General features: G+C 38.1%; 1 protein-coding gene across 1 annotated transcript in view; it reads left to right on the top strand.

Annotated features, from left to right (window-relative positions):
* The window catches only part of KCNC2 (potassium voltage-gated channel subfamily C member 2), a 225,842-nt gene extending 205,097 nt beyond the window's left edge, over positions 1–20,745 (top strand). The window contains exon 4 of the mRNA XM_038550033.1: positions 17,525–20,745. Within this exon, the coding sequence (XP_038405961.1) occupies positions 17,525–17,529 (5 nt within the window). The 3' untranslated portion in view covers positions 17,530–20,745. The remainder of the gene's footprint in view (positions 1–17,524) is intronic.
* Positions 20,746–21,260: the final 515 nt, after the last annotated feature.

The following is a 21,260-nucleotide window of genomic DNA, read 5'->3' as shown; positions in this document are numbered from 1 at the left end:
AGCATTTCCCTTGGCTTGCCCTCCATAATTCTTGAAAGCAGTTGACATAGCAGCTCTAGTTCTTTCAAATGCATTGCAGGTAGAGGGAAAAGCCCTAGTTTCCATTTTAGAGCTGGATCTCTGAGAATGATTAAGGTTTCAAGTGAATATCACAACTCATAAAAAAAAATCTCTGGCTGGAAAATAGGATCTGGAAATAGCAACAGCAGTGAAAGTAGATATGCTCCGCAGAGCCTATGCCATTAAATTATTCAACATCTTAATTACATTTCCTTTCTCTGTCCAAGAGCCTACTAGGAAATATCTTGTGACTGTCTTCACCGCTTCCTAATGATCAAAACTGTCAAAATAGGTATTGTTGTGTGTTATATTTTCCGTGGTTATTTTGTGTACTGCGTGATAACAGGAGGCAGGGGTGTGTTATTAGCCGGAATGTGAAATATACAAAAACACCAGGTTCTGATAAACAAATATTTGGCATTGAGAGACCCCAAAATGTTTATGGTCATAATTGTTTTAAACCTCCTGGAGTAGCATACGCTCTCATTTCCTTGATATTCGTGAGCAAGGAAATATTATATGAGCCTTTGTGATTTTATTACCTGATCCTTCACCCTTCCTCTTTGTGGTCACTGTTGGGCATGCAGTGCTCACCGCGCAGCTCCTCAGGTCCTTGACGTCCCTGCCAATGAGTTTCTTTTCTAACCCACCCACCCCATTTTCATTCTCAGAGTATTTTACAGTCACCTGTTACTATTTTACCTTCAATCAAAATGAAAACACATACCACTCTCAAATGTCTCCCATTTCAGCTGCTTTTACCTATGACGTCACTGGCATCCGAAGCCCACTGATCACCTTTCCTAATTCACTACCTCAAATACCTCTAATTTCATTAGAGGCCACTATCCATATTTCAATACACCCTCTGTAATACTCTCAGTTCTCTGGCCCCTTTTTGTTATTTTTTTCACGTCCATCCAGCAAAGCCTCAACTGTGAATAAGTCCGACCACTTGCTCTCTCAGTGAAAGCGCTTGACTAATCACGTGCTGTTGAGAAAATCCTCACAATTAGGGCAAGTAGGTCTAAACGCTGTTCAACAACTCAACTGTGGAATGTATGCAAATCACTCACAAATTCATATTTATAGTCATGAAATTTCTGGGCTCCAGAAACATATTCCCAGCTAGGTTTACATTATCCAGTACCAACATCTCAAAGGCACCTGCAAGTCAACATGTGTGAACTCATTACCGTCTCCCCAAATCGGACCTTTTCCAGTGTTTCTTGAATCAACATCCGGTGCCCTCTCCTCCCCTCTATCATAGGGTTCTGCACTGTGAATAGATTTTTACATCCTAAGTATTTCTCTGATCTATCTCTCCATCTCCAATGCCATGCTCGTTTATATAGTGTTGTCTCCTCCCTAATTCAGTAATCCCCAACTATTTTCCCCATAGGTGATGTTGCGCCATTAAATCCCTTCTTCCACCAAAGCCTCGGTGGTCTATGAAATGCAGATTTAGACATGTGACTTCTTGCTTCAGAACCATCAAAGTTTTCATTATAGGATAACTATTTGGCAGGGCCCATAAACAAGGCCTTTAAGACCCGATCTGACTGATCTTCAAAGCTTCATTTTTCTCCATTCCCCCCCGCCCTTACTCTCAGTATTCCAGCTTTATTTACCCTTCAGTGAGGCTAGACTATTCCTCTGCCTGAATGCTTCCTCCCTATTTCATCTTCCCAACCATGTAACTTCTTTCTTCTTTATATTTCAACACAGTTATTACTTTCTTGGGGAAATTTCCCTGGCATACACAAATAAGCAAATGCCCAGTTTAGAAGCTTAAGAGTAACACTAGCTTTAAAAAAAAAATTATTTATTTATTTTTTAACACTAACTTTTTGACATGACACTTATCACAGTTTTAATTGTACAGCTTTGTGTGCTTCTTAGATTAACTTCCCAATGCACAGTAAGCTCACTAAAGACAAGAAATGCAATGCAATTGAGTGAAGCTCTTCTAACCCTAGTGGATCAGCCTATTAATGCCAACGTAAATGGTCTCACCCCGAAGTAGATGCAAATCCTAACGTAAATGTCGAGCGTGTGGCTGATAAGGAGCGAAGGGATTCTTTTGGATGTTGCAATATGACCAAATATCAAATGTGCTCTATGGTTTCTCCAGCACAGATTTTGTCTGTGTTCTTTAACCACTACACCGTATTTCCTTAAAACAAAACAAGCTATTTTTAAAATTTTTTCTCATTAATTGGCTAATTATTCTAATAATTGGAACTTTTTCAAATGTTGTTATGACCGTATTGAAATTTTACTGTGAGCTTCCATGAATGTTGGCTGCCCCTATGCTTGTTTTGACTCCTACCAGTTACACAGCTCTTAGCTCCATTCCTACTTGGATAGACTCCTGGATTTTTGACACGGCTTGAATATTTAGGTTACAATCATGGCAACCATTATCATATTATTTCTTATGTCAAATATTACCTATTGCTTTCTCCACATGGCATTTCCTGGTTTTGAAATTGTTTTCAAACTTAGTTTGTTCTTATATGTTCACCATTCAAAATAATACCCTGGCCTCTGTCTCATATATTCAAGCCTGTCATTTAGCTCTGCATGATCCCATAAGTCAGTCAGTATACTCGACTTTTATCCTACATGTCTTGTCCTACGGATATTCAGGGATGGTGCCAAGTATAAGGCTTTGGTCGTCATTATTCATGTTCAGCAGTTATGCCGTGGACATCCACATAATGTTTAAAAGCTTGCAAACCTCTCCACTTAAAGTATTTCATTGGATCTTCCCAATTACCCTTAGAGGGTGGTAGCATTATTATTACCATATTACGTGTACAGGAAAATTAAGCTTAAAAAAGTTACTAGACTCAAAAAAAGTCATACCATTATTAACTGACAAACCTGGAAGCCAAATTAAGATCTTCTGAAGTCCAGTGCTCCTGCAGTAATAATCTGTGCTTTCTGCAGACTCCTCGCAATTTACACATAAAAAGATCATTTCTCTGGAGGTGGGGGGCATTTTTTTAAAAAAGAAAGCAACCATATTTTTCTATGTGGAAGCCATTTTGAGGATATATGACCGACAAGCAGGGCACCACTAAAGAAAATGAAAGGAAAATAAAAGTGCACATAAGGAGATCGGTCTTACACAGCATAGAGCCACACAGCAGAACTGACCTGCCTGCGCTTGGTTGAATGTAGTTTTAAAATCTCGCACATCAGAGTAATTGAGGGCGGTCTATCAAAAAAAATCAAAAGGTTATTGATGTGATTTGGAGTGTTGGGATTCAGTCTATGGCTAAGAAAGGGTTTTGGGGATGTCTTTGGTGCAAAAAGGTTGTTTTATTAAAGCACAGGGACAGGACCTAGGGGCAGAAAGAGCTGCATTGGGGTCATGAATGGCTGATTTTATTTGGGAGGGGGTTGGGGATAGGTATTTTGGAAATAAGGTTTTCAGGACCTTGAGGGGACTGGCTATTGTTAGAAAGGTCATTTTTTTACTGTTTAGTAAAAACTCATCATGAGACCCTTCAAATGTATATCAGTGATCATATGCTTGGAGGATGATCGCCAACATCTTGGGGGGGTAGAGATAAAGGAACGTTCCAAAGGAATTTTTATATGTTAAAATAGACTTACAGGATCCTGGGGGACTGGGATAATGTTAAGCTGAGACTGCCTTTTGCCTTTAGCACGGTATTAACATCGAGGCAGATGAGCTCCCAGAGGAAGGTCACTCTCTCTGTTTCAAGGACTTGTCAACGGGCTGTAGTCAGAAAGGAAATTTAATTTTTTTCTTTTGCCTTTGCTTCCCACAAAGCTTCCGTTATATTGTAACGGAATATAAGAACAATCCTCTGTGAGAACTAATGGTAATATAGCACCATAGGTGACAGATTATAATGACTATTGCTCCAGAATGAGAGTTTGGAGCTTGTTTATTTTTGTTTGTGTGTTTTGCATCTGTTTGTGTTTAAGGCTGAAGGAAGTAGATAGATGGGTTACTCTTAGGTTGATTCGGAGAGTGAAGAGTAACTTTTACTATATATAAAATACATAATTTTATATTTTACGTAACTATATCAAACAAGTATTAGACCCACATATTGGAGGTCACGCATTGAGCTGCGTCATCCTTCACTGCTTATTCACCAAGTCACTTCACTAAGATTTCACTGGAGGAAGGTCTGGAATTTATAATAGAATTTTTTTTATAAATTTATTTTTTATTGGAGTTCGATTTGCCAACATATAGCATAACACCCAGTGCTCATCCCGTCAAGTGCCCCCCTCAGTGCCCGTCACCCAGTCACCCCCACCCCCCGCCCAACTCCCCTTCTACCACCCTTAGTTCGTTTCCCAGAGTTAGGAGTCTCTCATGTTCTGTTTCCCTTTTTGGTATTTCCCACTCATTTTTTTAATACCCAATTTGTGCTCTATAAAACTAAAAAAATGCAGTTTTAGAAAAAAAATTGAAATGGCTGCAGAAATGTCTCCACATGTGGTTATACTCCCAAATAGGTGGTACAGGCCTTAGGAGTGCTACAGGAGCTCAGAAAAGGGAGAAATTAGTAGAGTGGAGGAATAGTCTACTCGCAAAGATGTGTTATCTTGTTGAGTTTGAGAGAAGCATAAGCCTCAGAAGGAGGTAAGAGGAGGGTAACTTGCGTAGCAGGTGTATGTTTTGACAAAACTAAATGGAATAGAGCAAATCCAAGAAATATTTAGAGGTATGCATGGTCCAGCAGAAAAGCAAAAACAAAACAAAACAAAAAGAGAAGCTTTTGAGAGAAATATATAAATAAGAATGGATGATCTGAATGTTAGGTCCACAGCTTGCTGGGGCAACGCACCTCCTGAAGGTGTCCTTGGAGTCAAACCACTTAGTGAGGCACGTGTTCTGGGGTTTCTGTTTGGCTACGGGAAGGAGAACCTCTATTGCACCGCCTTTGGGAGACGAGTACACATATCATATTTGACTGGGCTGGTTCATACAAGAAGAAAAGGAGGGATTGAGCATTTAAATCACTGGAGGGTATATGAAAAAGCATTCCAACTCAAAAGTTTAAATAAACTATGTTTGCAAATGAAATATAGGTGCATCACCGTGAGCTGAGTATACAACTCTTTCTGGACTATGCATATCTTGAAATTAGGGGATGTGTTTTTACATATCTCAGCATCCTCCAACTTGGTATAATATTTGAAATATGTCAGTATGATTTGAGTGAGTGATTCAAAGAATCTCACCGAACAATAGGTCATTCTCCTGAGCGCGGGAGTAAAGCAACTCAGGCTTACAAGCGACTCTGGATTTTGTTCATATACGCGGGCCATTCCTAGGTAAAATAATAGCTATTTTTACATTATTTTATTTACTTTTTCTTAAGCCTGCGATTTAATCAGATTTGGGATTATTCTCTGCGCTTTATAGAAGAAAAAGAAACGAAGCTTAGAGGGGTTCCGTTGAGATGGGCAAGGTTATTTTTTGCTGAGCTGAAAATCTTAAGGAGTGAAGACGAAATTAAAAATTTGTGAACTTCTATGTGTGCTTGCCAATTTCTTCTGGCAATAAACCAATTATGAATTTCAGTGAGACCTAACCTATAGTGTTTGGTGCTTTATCACACAACCACATAATGTAATATAGAGCACTAGAATTTTTCAGGAATTACCAGATGTTTTACTGGCATGTTTTTTACTAGCTCCTAAAACAGGGCTCTACAAAGAAATGGAATGGTTTCTGGTTTAAGGCTGCATTGCATTTCGTGCATCACGTGATTTTTGAGACCTGTGTACATTTTTTCTACCACAAACTTAGTTTTGCAGATAGGGCAGTTAGTACTTAGGTTAAGCAACTTGCTTACGGTTAACAATCGGTAAGAGGCCAGGCTTGTTTCCTAGCCTGGATTCTCTGATTTTAGAACCAGCAAACGCCCCTTTTGCCTCACCCCTTGAAGACGTGCCAAACTAAGGGGACAGTCAAGAAGTTTTAAGAATTCAGAAATCTGCCAAGATTGGAGGCGAGATGGCTTTAGGGTAGATCGACCTCTTTTGGGTCTCATTTTTTTTCAAGGAGCATTTTAGGGACTTAAGCACTATCCATTTGTGGAAATACATTGCCTTTCTCCTTCAAATTTATGATCTATGTCCTCCAAGAATTCAGATCAATATGATGACCAAGTGATTTATCTCCCTATGTCTTACTCACTTATAACTGCCACTTTGAGAGACGCTTACCTCGTACCACCTTCCTGATATAGCCTGGACACCCTGGGGTGCAGATACTGCCAATGATTGCCTAAAATATCTTTAAGTGGATAAATATCTTTATCTTTAAAAAATTGTCTAAAATATCTTTAAAATAGTGTAAACCTATATAGGTTCTGTCGGGGCCAGCGAGCAACCAGGAGCCCGGGGCCTGGAGTGGCCATCGAGGCCCAGGTGGCTCTTCTCATGCTTTGACCTGGTTGCAGGCAGCCGGGTTCTTTGGCTCCGTGTTTCCCAGATGGGTTTGCTCCTCGTCTGGTTGTGGGGAGCTGACTCCGCTTGATCTCCTCAACCCCGAGGGAGGGCGGAGGGAGGAAGCTGGCCTTGCAAGCAGCCAGTCCCTGCCGCTCCTGCTTCCTCGTGCCAGCTAGGGAGGTGAAGTACAGTCCCCGGTGGTGGCCTGCTGGTCATCAACATGCAAGCCACGTGCAAGCTCGGCTTCCTTTACCTCCCTCGGAGGTAGCACCCACTGAGGCATGCTGGTGTTGGTGCAGAGCGAGCCCTGAGCGGCTCCCTGCTGCAAGCCAGGCTCAAACACCAAGAGACTTCAACCACAGACCCGCACCCTGAAGACCCTCACAATACAACGGGGGGGATGCCGAGGACACGCAACACATGCACACACCTACCTACAGGTGCATACAGTGGGACATGCGAACAGAGGTGCATCTGTGCCGTATTTACTCTCAACTCCCGCGGTCAGTGAGGCCTTTTCTGACTTCCCCAGGAGGCGACACAGGCTCAGCCCCGTGCATTACATGGCTGGCTCCACCGGTCCCATTCTGCAAACTTCACATCCGTGTCCAAGCTAAATCTACGGTCTCCAAATATCCATTATCTAAAAATAATTCATATTTTCTGCTAACCTCTTATGACCATGATCTCTTTGATACATTGAAGCCTGAATCCTTTTTTTCTTTTTTTTTAAAGATTTTATTTATTTATTCATGAGAGATACAGAGAGAGAGAGAGGCAGAGACACAGGCAGAGGGAGAAGCAGGCTCCATGCAGGGAGCTCGACGTGCGACTCGACCTCGCGACCTGGGGTCATGCCCTGAGCTCAAGGCAGATGCTCAACTGCTGAACCCCCCAGGCTGCCCCAATCCTTTCTCTTTAAGAAGCTGTAAACTGGTCCAGAACTTAGAAATCCTAAGAAAACCCTCTTCTTCCTTTCTCTGTCCCGTCCGAGTTAAGATCAGGTATTTTTAATGCTCAGTGATGTCAGGTGCCGGGGGACATTTTTCCCAAGTCCAAATCTAGGGCATACACACTCCGGCCATGAGACAGTGATTTTTAATGTGGTGCTGAGCTCAGGAAATGCAGGACTACGTGGGTGGTCTGACCATGTCTTCAGAGCTGGTTTGTTTGGATCAAGGAATTCATGGGATGGAGTGAGGAAACGGGCCCTCTGATGGCAAGGTTATACTTTTTGCAAAGACTTCAGTCACCCAGAGGATCTGGATCACCCTCTGAACCATTGGCGATGATAGACCGTGTTTCCCGTGAGCGGAGATGGTGACACTCCCCCTGGGTGTGAACCCGGGCTGCTCCCTCCTGGGTGCTTTCTTCAGCCCCCCTTCCTTTCCATGAACTTCCAGAAAGCTGTGTTCTTTAGCCTCTTCCCATATTCATAGGGAGAAGGAGAAAAGATTCAACACATAGCTCAGCCCTGACATTTCCACTCCAGGAATAGAAAACCAGAACGCCAACTGGAGCCTATCCCAGTAATTTTATTTCACTTGACCTGGAATATTGATTTAAAAAGGAAGAAACCCTAAGGATTTGTGTGTATATTTGAGATCATGTCTTCAATATTTATTCATTCAATCATGATACGTCCTATACCACTTGTAGAGCCTCACACGTCATTGAGCTATCCAAAAATATTGAAAAATGTTGAAGTTCTGGAACAAAGCTCCATAGAATTTACTACATTTATATCCCGGTCTTTACTGCGTTGGTTTTTTTTTTTTTTTTTAAGTTTTTATTTAAATTCCAGTTAGTTAACATGCAGAGCAATGTTAGTTTCATGTGTACAGTATGGGAGTCCAACACTGGATACAACACCCGGAACTTCCCACACGCACCCCTTGGTCCCCATCACCTGTTTAACCCATTCCCCTCTTCTCCCTTCTGGTAATTCACTTTTTTCTCTATGATTAAGAGTCTATTTCCGGTTTGCCTCTTTCTCTCCCCTCACCCCGCCACCCCTTGCTCATTTGTTTTGTTTCTTAAATTCCACATGTTTTACATGCATGGGCTAGAGCTAGATAGCCACCCGGCACCAAGTCAAGTTACCTTTTAATGCTGCCCCAGCCTCCCCTCTTACGTTGACTGTCATCACTTCTCTTGGCTTACCCATTAACTTCTCATTCTCAATAATAACATGTTATTAAATAACCCACTTATTTGGGGTCTGCTCTTTCTTTCTTTTTTTTAGGGCCAGATCTTCCTTTCTCAGACCTTTTTTGTACTCATTTTAGATATAAGACTTTGAATCGCATGATCATTGACGTATTCACCTCTTGCCTATTTCTCACATTCAGTGGGTTGGTGGTATTGGTAAGTCCTTTCTCGTGAAATCTTGAGTGAGCACAGTAGGGCTGGTGTGAGACACTGAGAAGACCTGTTTTCATATAAGAAATCTGTGGCTTTCACGTCAGGACACTGACAATACCAGATAGAGCATGATACTCACTGGGAGTGTAATACGAATGACTTGGAAGAGGTCCCCGGCCTCCTGCCACCCTCCACCACACAAACCTCTTGGATGGGTTGGACACCATTGCTGTTTGAACTGTTCTGCCAGTTCAGTAATTTAAGTTTCGTAATAAGAACTCCCAAGATGGCTGTGCCATAAGTGAGAACAAAAATTAAGATTATTGAGATAGTTAGACTGGAGTCTGAATTACTGTTTTCACTTGTTTTCCTGGAACTCATAAAACTGTGCAGTGCAGTGTCACGGTGAAACCCCGAAAGGAGCACTTTAACCCATATGTTAAGCTTTCCAGTTCCCTCTAGGCCACATATTGTTCAGTGAAATGATGTTTAAAAAAAAAAAAAGTAACCTACCAGGCACATAATTAGCAATTCATCGAACTTTTTTGCTTTGGAAAATATCCTTGTAAGACATGGACTCAGTAAAAGCACAGAGAAAAGATTGAAAAGTGCATATATAGAAATACACATAGAAAAGGAGTGAATATGGATCTTCCCATTGCGAAGATTATTCTCAGAAGAGATTTTTCTTCTTCCAGTTCACTCGTTCCACAGATAATCACTTACCACCTACAATGAGCAAGAGTTAGGTCTGTGGGCGTCGTGGTAAACAGAGTCACAGATCACATGGAGTTTAAACACTAGGTAATATTTGTGGTGTCAGTTAACATCATGATTCATGACTCAATACTGCATCTATAGCTCTTATCTATTTATCTAATTGAAGTCTATCTCCAGAAATATTTATCAACTGGATCTACTGTGATGCTTATTTGTTTTAGCTGATATACCCGTTTGTTTTGAATCGATTCGCAACTGACAATATTAATTAACCAGGTTGCCATGAAATAAGCATTTTTAGTAGAGAAATCGTTCATTGGATTACCACAATTATTCAGTCCCTATAATTTTGCCTTTGCTATTAGCTGCTTGATGTTATCTTCTATAGATTGTTACCACAATAATTGCTTCCTATTATTGAAGATCATCATTATTTTAAATTTTAATCATTGTTATTATGAACCTATTTGGAGTGTATGTTGAAAAGAAAGCCTCAGTAAATACATTTAAAAAAAATGGTTCAATATCCTAAAATCACTTATTGGAAAAACTCTGTTAACCTCTTTCAGGAATATATTTAAATATGTATTTTCGTGAGATGTATACATCTCTTAGATATTAACTCCATATACTTCAGCAGTTATTATGTCATGTTCACAAAGCATTGGTGCTGGTCACATTGCATATATTTGTCTTAAGGTGACAAAAATGAAAGTTAGAAACACCTGCCCATTCTACTTTTGGTGATAAATTATATAACAATTTTTATCTGGCCATGATATAGATCCATCAGAATAACATACATATGGGCATAACCCCAATATTTTGATATTATTCGATTTGTAATTAGATGTATCCTACATTTATATTTATATGTCCACATATATGTATATATATATACACACATATAGGCATATAAATATGTGATATATATGTGATATTTGTGAATATTTTAATACCCTATGTCACACTAGCTCCAAACCATATATTCAAAGAACCAAGTAAAAGCCATGACATTATCTCAGAAGAATCACTGTCATTGAGCAATATTCTTTGAGGCTTCATAGCACAAAAGTATTCCTCACTTTTTTTTTATTGTAGTTCAGAGATTAGCAGCTTTCTTTATTTTTTATTGATGTATAGCTGATATACAATGTTATATTCATTTTGGGTGTACAGCTGCCATTTTTGGAGTGACTGCGGCATTCACTAATGTGTTCTTGAGTTTGATATCCAAAATAAGAGGCGTCTCACCATCATTTTAATTCTTAGGATACAGATCTCTTTAATTCTATACATATGTAACATCCATTGAAGGGACTTGATCTACTTGAAAGAATATATTTCCTCATTCAGGCATTCATACGACCGCTTTTCGAGTTGGCCAACAGCAGTTCAATGCATCATTTATTCAGGTTACTTCCTCTAACTCTAAGAAATCCAAATCAATCCCAATTCTATCTCTTTAAAATCATTATTTTTAATAGTAGCTGTGCTTTTTTTTTTCCATCCTAAAGGATACCCATCGTGTACTGAGCCGAATGTAACTTTGATTTATCCTTTTGTACTCCCGTGGGTGTTCTATATGACATGTTCTAAACCAAAACGCTTGGAATTTCTGCTTCAAATACTTGTTAGTATCTTCCGGTCCTTCTGCCATTTTTCTCCCTTCGTCCTTCCTTCTTTGAAATACTTAATATTTTAACAACTTATCCATATAAAGTGTTCAGTTTATTTTTGCCAATTAATTGCAGACAATATTTAGTGGAACAAATGTATGCTCTGCCTTCATCAAATGATGGCTTATTCCAGCTTTTCCCTGTGTATTTTTGTGATCTTGAGCAAGTTACAGGGGTTTTGTTTCATTATGTGTACAATGGGAATAATAATCTCTGTTCCTTTGGGTTGTAGTGAAGATTAGTATTTTTCAAATGATTAGTTCCATTAAGATGCATAGTGGGTACTCAGTAGATGTTAATTCCCTTCTTTTTAATAATGCATGAGAACAATGATACCATAGTAAGCAAGGTGCAAAATTTGCTTATAGCTAACCGGTAAAAACTCACTAAGTACATAAGTGATATAAACACAGATATGTGCATAAAGAGAGTTTCTTATGACACAATAAGCCTCAAAAAAAGAGTCTATTAATTTTGTCAAAGACAATTTAGAAAGGCTCCATGGAAGAAGTCAATTTTGAGATAACCTCCAATAATGGGTAGGATTGGGCTAAGAAGAAGTAATTAAGGAATGTTGAGTTAGTGGGTTTTTCATTTTAGGTAGTGAGAACATCGAGAAGTGCTGAGAAAGTACAATAATTAAAAAAAAAAAAATACAGGGCAGCCCAGGTGGCTCAGAGGTTTGGTGCTGCCTTCAGCCCTGGGTGTGACCCCAGGGTCCCGGGATAGATTCCCACGTGGGGCTCCCTGCATGGAGCCTGCTTCTCCTTCTGCCTTGTCTCTGCCTCTCTATGTCTCTCATGAATAAATAATAAAATAAAAATCTTAATAAATAAATAAATAAATAAATAAATAAGAAAACAAGGAGCAAAAGTCTTAGTTTTAATTTACCTATCTTTTTTCCTTTTCGGGCACTCTTCATTCCTTTGCAAAAATCTGATATTTTATTTTATTTTATTTTATTTTATTTTATTTATTTTATTATTTTATTTTATTTTATTTTTTTCCCCAAGAGAGTGCACATGCTTGCATGAGCAGGGGGAGGGGTGGAGGGAGAGGGAGAGGATCTTAGGCTCCATGCTGGGCTTGGGCATGGTGGGGGGTGGTGGGGGGCTTGATCTGACCACCCTGAGATCATGACCTAAGCCAAAGTCAAGAGTTGGAAAGCCGACCAACTGAGCCACCCAGGCGCCTCGAGATTTGATTTTCTATGTGGAATGAGTTTCCTTCCAGCGAGGAGAGTCTGCTAGCAATGAACTTTCTCACCTTTTGTTTTTCTGAAAATTTCTTTATATCACCTTCATTTCTTAAAAATATTTTTGGGGATCCCTGGGTGGCGCAGCGGTTTGGCGCCTGCCTTTGGCCCAGGGCGCGATCCTGGAGACCCGGGATCGAATCCCACGTCGGGCTCCCGGTGCATGGAGCCTGCTTAAGCACTCCCTCTGCCTGTGTCTCTGCCTCTCTCTCTCTCTCTCTCTCTGTGACTATCATAAATAAATTTAAAAAAAAATATTTTTGCTAGATATTAGATTTTAATTTAACAGGCTGTATGAGAGTATAACTTATAGTCTATTTTCTTTGGGTTTTCCTTGTTTCTGAAAAGAAGTCAATAGAATTGCAATCCTTGTTCCTCTGGATGTAAAATTTTCATTATTTCTTCAAATATTTTCACTCTCCTTTCCTCTGTAATTCCAACTGTAGGTATTTTAGACTTTTAATATTGTGCCACATATCACCTAGGGCCTGTTCATTTTTTTTAAAGCTTTTTTCTCTATGTTTCAGTTTGGATAGTCATTTATTTTTTCTATACCATCTAATCTGATATTAAACCATCCAATATACTTCTTTTCAGATTTTGGACTTTTCATTTCTAGAGGTTCCATTTGGTTCTTTTCTTTTTTTTTTTTAAGGTTTTATTTATTTGAGAGACACAGAGAGAGCATGAATGAGAGGGATGGGCCGAGGGAGAGGGAGAAGCAGACTCCCCACCGAGCCCAACTCAGGACTCTATCCCAGGACCTCGGATCATGACCTGAGCTGAAGGCAGACGCTTAACTGACTGAGTCGCCCAGGCGCCCCTGATTCTTTCTAATATACTTTGCATCTCATTACATTTTTCTTTAAGTTCTTAAGTATATTTAAAATAGTCGTTCTTATTTTTGTTTTTGTTTTGTTTTAAGTCCTGTTCTGTTACTTCTATCAGCCTTGTCACTTCTGGATCTGGTTCTATTAATCTCCTGGTTATTGATCACATTTTTCTGATTTTTGGCATGTCTAGTATGGTTTTTGTGGATGCTGGATATTATAAATATTAAGTTGTCTAATGTTTGGATTTGGTTGTCTTTCTTTAAATATTTTGGGCACTTTGTTTTATTTTGCAATAATTTGTTACTTGTGGATCAACTTGCTGTTTTGAGGATTTTCATGTTTGTTCATTTGCATGCAGAATAGCTGAAACTCCTAACACCACATCCTTTTTCTAGAGTATGGCCTTCTTGGGTCTCTAATGAATGCTTGAATACTTGATAAAGTTCCTTCACTCTGGTTGATTGGATTTTGAGTATCTCTCTATCCTGTGAGAGCATTAGGAATTATAGTTTCCAACCCCATGATATTTCATTGCCGAGCTTTGATGAACTTAACCTTGGGTGGGCAGTTTAGTGTTTATCCAAAGACTCAATGCAACCCCTATTCAAATTTCTATAATGCTTTCCCTGTGTATTTCCCTCTTCTCCATTACATACTAATGGGGAAGTCATAATAATTGCCTCAGTCTCCCCAAATTTGATTCTCTCTCTCCTAATGTCAGTAAGAACACCATGCTCTGCTTGTTTCCCTCTGCCTTCATTGTGGTCTGGGAATATGTTTCTAGGCATAAAGACAGGATAATCGTAATGGTCGTCTCTCTTGTTTTTCTTACCTCATGGATCAGAGTCCTGAGTTGCGTTTTGTCCAGTGTCTGAAAAGAGTTGTTTCATGATTTTGTTCAGTTTTCTAGTTGTTAATGTCAAGGGCACAGTTTTATCATCATGTCTATAGTTGCAAGATCCTAGTTTTGTTTTGTTTTTTAATTTAATTTTGTTCCCATATTATTGTCTTTATCTATGTGGTTAGATGAAAAGAGTGAAACTTTTATTTCTCCTTGAAAGATTTATTATTTTAATGCAGATCAGACCTAAGTTTATACTATTGTTTTGGCATAAGATATTTTGGAGTCAAGATGTAATTTGATCTCTTCAATGCTATTAATGAGAAAACTATTGTACCCATTGCAACTGCTCCCCTGACTAAGAATAGTATTTATGTCCTGAACTTCAGGATACCACCTATGTGAAATTCATTATCTTGAAACCAAGAGTTGAATGGAGATTGCTGGGTCAGCAGAACTGGAAAATGTGAGCTATTTCTGTTATTTCACATTTGTCCTTACGATTACACGCCAATGGCTACGCTTTAAGTACCATAGTTTAAAGTTGGTGTATTTTGACTGAAACACATTTTTCTATTAATGGGCTTTGGAATTGGATGATTACAAAATCTTCCAGTTGGCCCAAAGAAGCCATTCTATAACACTAGACAAGGAAAAGAGAAATTCACCTTTGTTAGTTGCCTGAGGGGAATCATGTATTGACATATATTTCCTAGAAAGGTTATAAAAATTATGAAAGTCAACTAGAATGTATAATAAGTCAATGATAATTAAGTATACAAGGATAAAATGTTTTGGCAATTTTTAAAAATAGCTAATAAAAGTATTTGGGAATTTTTTTTATACTTTGCAGAAACAAATTATAAAGAACTTTTAAATGATACCATAATGAGTTTATATAAAATTTTATGTTAAAGGTGAAAGTTTAATCTACAGGTTGAATACACAGGTCCTTGTGTTAAACTGTCTCAGATAAAACTTAAACTCTTTCATTAATTTATTAGATTTTTTCCCAGTTTGAATATTAGTTTTATACTGGGATCTTTATTTTTGATGTAATCAAATATCTAAAAAAAGTCTACTATTTGGCCTCAATATTTAATACAAAGCAATTATTCTAAATTAATGAGTGAAGAGGTATAGATTGTTCTTCCAAGTAATGATAGCCTTTATGGGACGTTTCCACTTAGAATCTAAAGATTACCAAAATCAATAAATATAAAACAAAGAGTGACATTAAGTGTCACATCTCTTGTGGATGAGACTTTGTCAAATAGAAACTGTGCCAGGACTTTAAAGTTAGGGCTGGTTAAACTTTAAAGAAAAGCATTACATAATATAACATGGTTTTCTATTAATAGTGACAGTTTTAGGTTTGTTGGAAAATAAAACAGTTTCATAAAAAAAATCTGAGACTATTACCGGTGCTTAGAACTTAGTTTTTGGAGGAATTGCTTTTTGCATCCTTGTATTAGGTAACTGTATCATTTTTATTTTTGCAAGAATATTTAGAAGGTGGCCCTGTGTTAAGAGCCACTCTGTAAGCTTCAGAACAGCTATAATTTATAAGGTACTTGCCAAGCTTCATGTCTATGGCCTGGATCTGTCATAAAATAAGTGCATGACAAAATCTGACTGCTTCTGACACGTCCAGCATACATTTTAAGCAAAACAACCTCACTCAGTTTGTTCTGAATAAAGACCAAACCATCCTTAAATAATATAATGGGACATTTGCACGGTAAGAGTCAGGGACGGGCAGCAGGCCCTGGACCCCAATCCGAATATATTTAAGATTTGTCTTAGAAGAATTCCCATCATGAATAACTCTCTTGCTTAAGACCTTCCATAAATACACATGGCACTGGCCTCTCTGTGCTACACCCAGTGTGGAATTCGGCCTAAAATTCTTCAGCACGTAGCAGAAATATTTTAGTATGGAATTCTTGAAAAATGTTCTCTTCAAAATGAGCCCTTTGATCTTAGAGCAAAGGTGATTAATATTTTATGAATTTACATATAATTATAGTCAATCTCTACATACCTTCAGAAAATACTTTCTGCATCTTTCTCCTAGACAGCCAGCCCCTTGAGGAAAAAGGATCATTTCTTATTTGTTTTAGAATTCTAGCATCCAGTAATGTCTGATAAAGGCTTCAGTGGTTTTAATAAATAAAAAATACATGAAGAAAAGTCTGAATCCTTTTGGTTGTAAGAACTGACGCTGTTTTCACCATGAGATGAGAGTCCAGGGATCACTATGGGATGATTATTGTTTTTTTGCTTTATCTGAAGCTTCCATAATAACTTTTCTTTGGAACCCTGATCAAAGATGATTCTATGCTGTTCTTGTAAGCTTGTTCTCTCAGCCTTCTGGAACCTCGCCCTATATTCTCAATCCTTCCCAAGTTTCCTCAAAGTGCCTCAGGCTTCCCTGGCCCCTCTGCACCATATGAAATTGAGGCTACTTGGCTTTCCTAACATCCAGTTGATACAGAAATAGTAGGTAAGGTGCTATTTTTCCAGCTCACATTTTAGATTTCCAGTTGATCACCCATCCATCTTCACCACCATGTGGTTAGAACCCTTATTCTAATTATCTATGGCGCTACTGTATCCCCCCTTGGATTATCATTGATTGTTACCACACCACCCATACCTGCCTCTCATCCTTCCTAGACCTGATGTCATCTCTGACTTCAATGTCATTTTGTACGTCCCATCAAATTTCCTCAACTCCCTCAAATACAGTGAATTCCACCTCAATTTTACTTCAAGTAACCACACCATGGACACACTATAAACCTGTCAAAGCATTTAGAACAATCCAATAGCCTCTTGCTATATTTGAATATTTGAATAAAAATACATCTTCTTACAATAGGCTGACAAGATCCTGCTTGATTGCATCCCTTCCTAACTTTTTGATTTCACTCCCGTGCCTCCTCGCCGCCTCCCCACCCCCCCCCCCCACCCACCCCCGGCCTTGTTTGTCATGCTTCTAGACTCTCATGTTGTGTTTCTAACTCCTCGGGACAGAAAATTCACTCTTATCTCAGAACCTTTTGTAATTGTTTTTCCATCAAGCTGGAAGACCTTCCAGTTAGATTTTAACACAACTACTTTCCTTTCATCGCTAAAATCTCAACTGAAGTCCTCTCTCATTATATGTCTCTAAAGAAAGTGGACTTCCCCTTCCAAACCTCACTGTCCCTGCTTATCCTCTACCCTACTCTATCCTCTATTCTAGTTTCTTCACGTAATTAATATCTGAAAAAAATATACTCTCAGTGTTCATATCTTTCTCTTCTCTCCTCAGGATGAAGAACTTTTCTGCCTTGTTCATTGCTAAATTCTCAGTGCTTTGAAGACTTTCAGTATAGACATGTTGAACAGCTGACAGATACACGCATTACGAGTTAACCTCCTCAAGAATAGCAATCCTGTATCACTCAGGACCCTCTGAAGTCTCGGGCACATGTGGACGATGACACATATTGGTTGGAAGAATAAATCTTCAAATGAAGGAAAGCAAATGGCAAATAAACACATAAAATGTAAACCTTTAGTGAAATAAATATAGCTTAAAAATGTTGGATGGAAGAATTAAAATGAAAATATCCCGTACTCTTCCAAAGTTATGTATAAAAACCTAAAAATGTTAATCCTATGTATCCTGCTTCTAGGAGTTATTTTTAGTATGCAAAGATTTGTGTCTAAATGTTCATTAAAATGCTGTTTGGTAAAAAAAAAAAAATGCTGTTTGGTATAGTAATCGGAAACAACCCCTGTGTCAACAACAGGAAGTTGGTTAATGCATTTGTTAGATGGAATGATAAGAGTCATTTCAAGTAACTGAACTATATACATGAAGATATTTTTTCTTGTCTAGAAGTGGGAGAAAGATTCTTTTTTTTCTTTTTCTTTTTTTTTTAGATTCTTATTTATCCTGTTAAATATATTCTATTCAACAAGATCTTATTTTTAGTTCAAATAAAAATCCTACCTCTTTACACTGAGAAAGCTTTCCCTAAGCTTCTGGTAGCCTGTGTTTCTGTGTTAGGAGGCACAGGAAGAGATATTATACATTCTCATAATAAAGAATCTAGGAAAATAGAGTTTTAAAGATATTTGGACATATGAAACATTTAAATTATAACAACCAAATCAACCTCTAAAAATATAGCGGACCTATCATGGGATTTTGATAAAGCAGCAATAATATACTCACTATAGACCATGAAAGGATAAAGATGCGTATGTAGGGTGAAGATGGGAGACGAGAGCAGAACTAAATTAAGATCCATTGTCCTCACAGGAAATAATCAGCAATTCTGCTGATTACCGGTCCACAGTATCCTATGCAGCTGCACTTTTCTTCCTCCATGTTTTCTAATTGTGAAAGTCTAGTTCTAAAGAGGTTTCTGCAGATTTAGTCAAGCATTTGTTTCTAAAAAGGAAGTCTTTGCTACGGCAGAGATCTCCCTTTGAGGTGTTGGTGTACAAGCATCGAAAGGAACACCTTTCTACCCAAGGAAAAGCTCAAGGATTTTGAAGATAATACTTGTTAAACTATGGATCTGAATACCCATTACTTTATGGGTATGTTTAACTGCTCACCTGGGACAGGTGAACTAAGGCGAACCAAGCCTGTGGGCCAAATCCAGCTGGATCACCACTTGCTTTTGTAAACAAGGTGGTTTTAAAAAAAATTTTTTTGTAAATAAGGTTTTATTGTAACACTGCTACACCCATTCATCTAGATATTTTCTGCTGTTAACTATGGTTTAATTCAGTACTTGCATCAGAGACCATATGCCCCACAGAGCCTAAAATATTTACCATCTGGTCCTATAAAGAAAAAGGTTCATAGACCCCTGGGCCAGAGCATTCTTTTGATATATATTTTAAATTAACTTAACAAAGGCATTGTTTAAGACATTTTCCATGGTATATGATTGTTATTAATCACTTGACACCATAATAAAATGTAAGAGGGTTTTATTAGCAAAACTTTCCTTTGTAAGTAGAAAACAGTGAATTAAATCCTCATGTCTCCCAAATGCAGTTTCTTCTATTTGTACTAATATTTTAATATGCTATTGAATATGATCACCTCCATTAGACATTCTCAATGAATATCCTACTGACGTGGAATTCTGGAATTTCAACTAACGTCATGTCTTATTTGGAAACAGGTTATAGCTACTTTATATGAGTGTCGTTAACACTAAAACCCTATGGGCTACATTCATGAAAATAAATATTTGGGCCTTAGTTTTTTCCATAAGGTTACATATTAAATATCTTTGTTAATTCAATTTGTGAATAGGTCATTTAGTTATTTTACTTAGTTGAGTAAAGATTTTCATCATTTTGGACATTTTTAATCAGGTTATGATTTTTACCCTTAGATAAAATTGCTTCTGAAAGGAACCTAGAAAAGCATTTTAAACATTATGAAATAAGTCTGGATAAAAGCAAGTGGAAAAATGCTTAATGCAGAACTGGACTATTTTTCCCTAAATATGTAGGTTTGACCTCATTCAGAGAACATTCCTTAGTAACCACATCCCCCCAACACACACACACACCACACAACAGTTCAGCAAAATAAGTGCCATAACTTTCTGAGGCAATTAAGTAGGAAACACTGGTCACTATAGGCCAGAGTTTATAAATGGTTCTTAGTCTTAGGAAACCTCTAGCTGATCCATAATAGAACTATATTAACTCGAAGAATGCAAGATTAAAGAAAAAGCCTGTAGGAACCCATCAATCCAACTTCCAACCAATGCTGAAATTGTTTCACACATCTGCCTGATAAGGAACCAAATGCTGCTGTCACTTCTAGTAACAGAAAACTCAACTACCTTCCAGGAAACATTCATTTTCTTGGTTACTGTATTTGGCACCTGGTTAACACTGGTTGCTTATATAAAGCTGGTTGGTAATTGAAGAACTCTTTGTAAGCCAATTTTTTTTACGTTCTTAGGATTAACTGTCTCAGACACCACATTAATAGATGGCACATATTATCTCCTCAAATTTTTACAATCTTATAAAATTATTATTCTCTTTTTATTGATTAAATAAACCCAGGGCATTGTACATATGTGGAACTTAATTACCTTTTTTCTTTTTTTTTTTTTTGCCATAGATTCTTTCTATCCCAAAAGATATATAAAAATATATCTTAATTCCCTCTCTCTCTCCCTCTTTCTGTCTCTCTCTCATTTTCCAAATCCTAGTCATCCTTTGAGGCTCAGAATTCAAGTCTCTGTACTCTTGAAAAATCATGTTATGCGCATTAATCCTTCCTTTCTTGAACTCCTTGAGACCTTACGGTGCAGTAAACAATTCAGCACCAAATCACAAATTTTCCTACATTTTCTAATTGCTTCATGTATTAGTCTACTTTTTCCAAATATTTGGCTTACTAATATCTTATTTCATTCTACTATTGCTTTCAAAGCATTTTGTGATTTGGTAGAGCTTTTGTCTGAATTTTAAGAACATGTATTTCAGGGATCCCTGGGTGGCGCAGCAGTTTGGCGCCTGCCTTTGGCCCAGGGCGCGATCCTGGAGATCCGGGATCGAATCCCACATCAGGCTCCCGGTGCATGGAGCCTGCTTCTCCCTCTGCCTGTGTCTCTGCCCCTCTCTCTCTCACTGTGTGCCTACCATGAATAAATAAAAATTAAAAAACAAACAAGAAAACATGTATTTCAAATGGTTTCAGCTATCAACTGAAGAGCTGCCCATGGTTTAATCTCCTTATGTTGCAATACCTATGTTTACACATCCTTGTTTTTCATTTTTGTTTTCAGTCATATAATTGGTCTTCCTCTTGCTTTTCAGGGATCAGTTATACAGGAACACTCCATTTTTCTTCTTGGTGCTAGGCGGAGGGTACCATGGCCGAGTTATTTTTTATATTGCCAAGAGCAACTGATTGGTACAATGTGAAAAAGAGACACTTTCTTTGTCCTAGTAAATCGAGATGACATTTAATAATCAATCATAGTATTATATTTGTGACATCTCGTGGTCAC

Source organism: Canis lupus, chromosome 10 (genome assembly GCF_011100685.1).
Source record: "Canis lupus familiaris isolate Mischka breed German Shepherd chromosome 10, alternate assembly UU_Cfam_GSD_1.0, whole genome shotgun sequence".
NCBI classification, from domain to species: domain Eukaryota; kingdom Metazoa; phylum Chordata; class Mammalia; order Carnivora; family Canidae; genus Canis; species Canis lupus.
The sequence above is the reverse complement of the archived record's forward strand: the minus strand, read 5'-3'. Positions and strand labels throughout refer to the sequence as shown.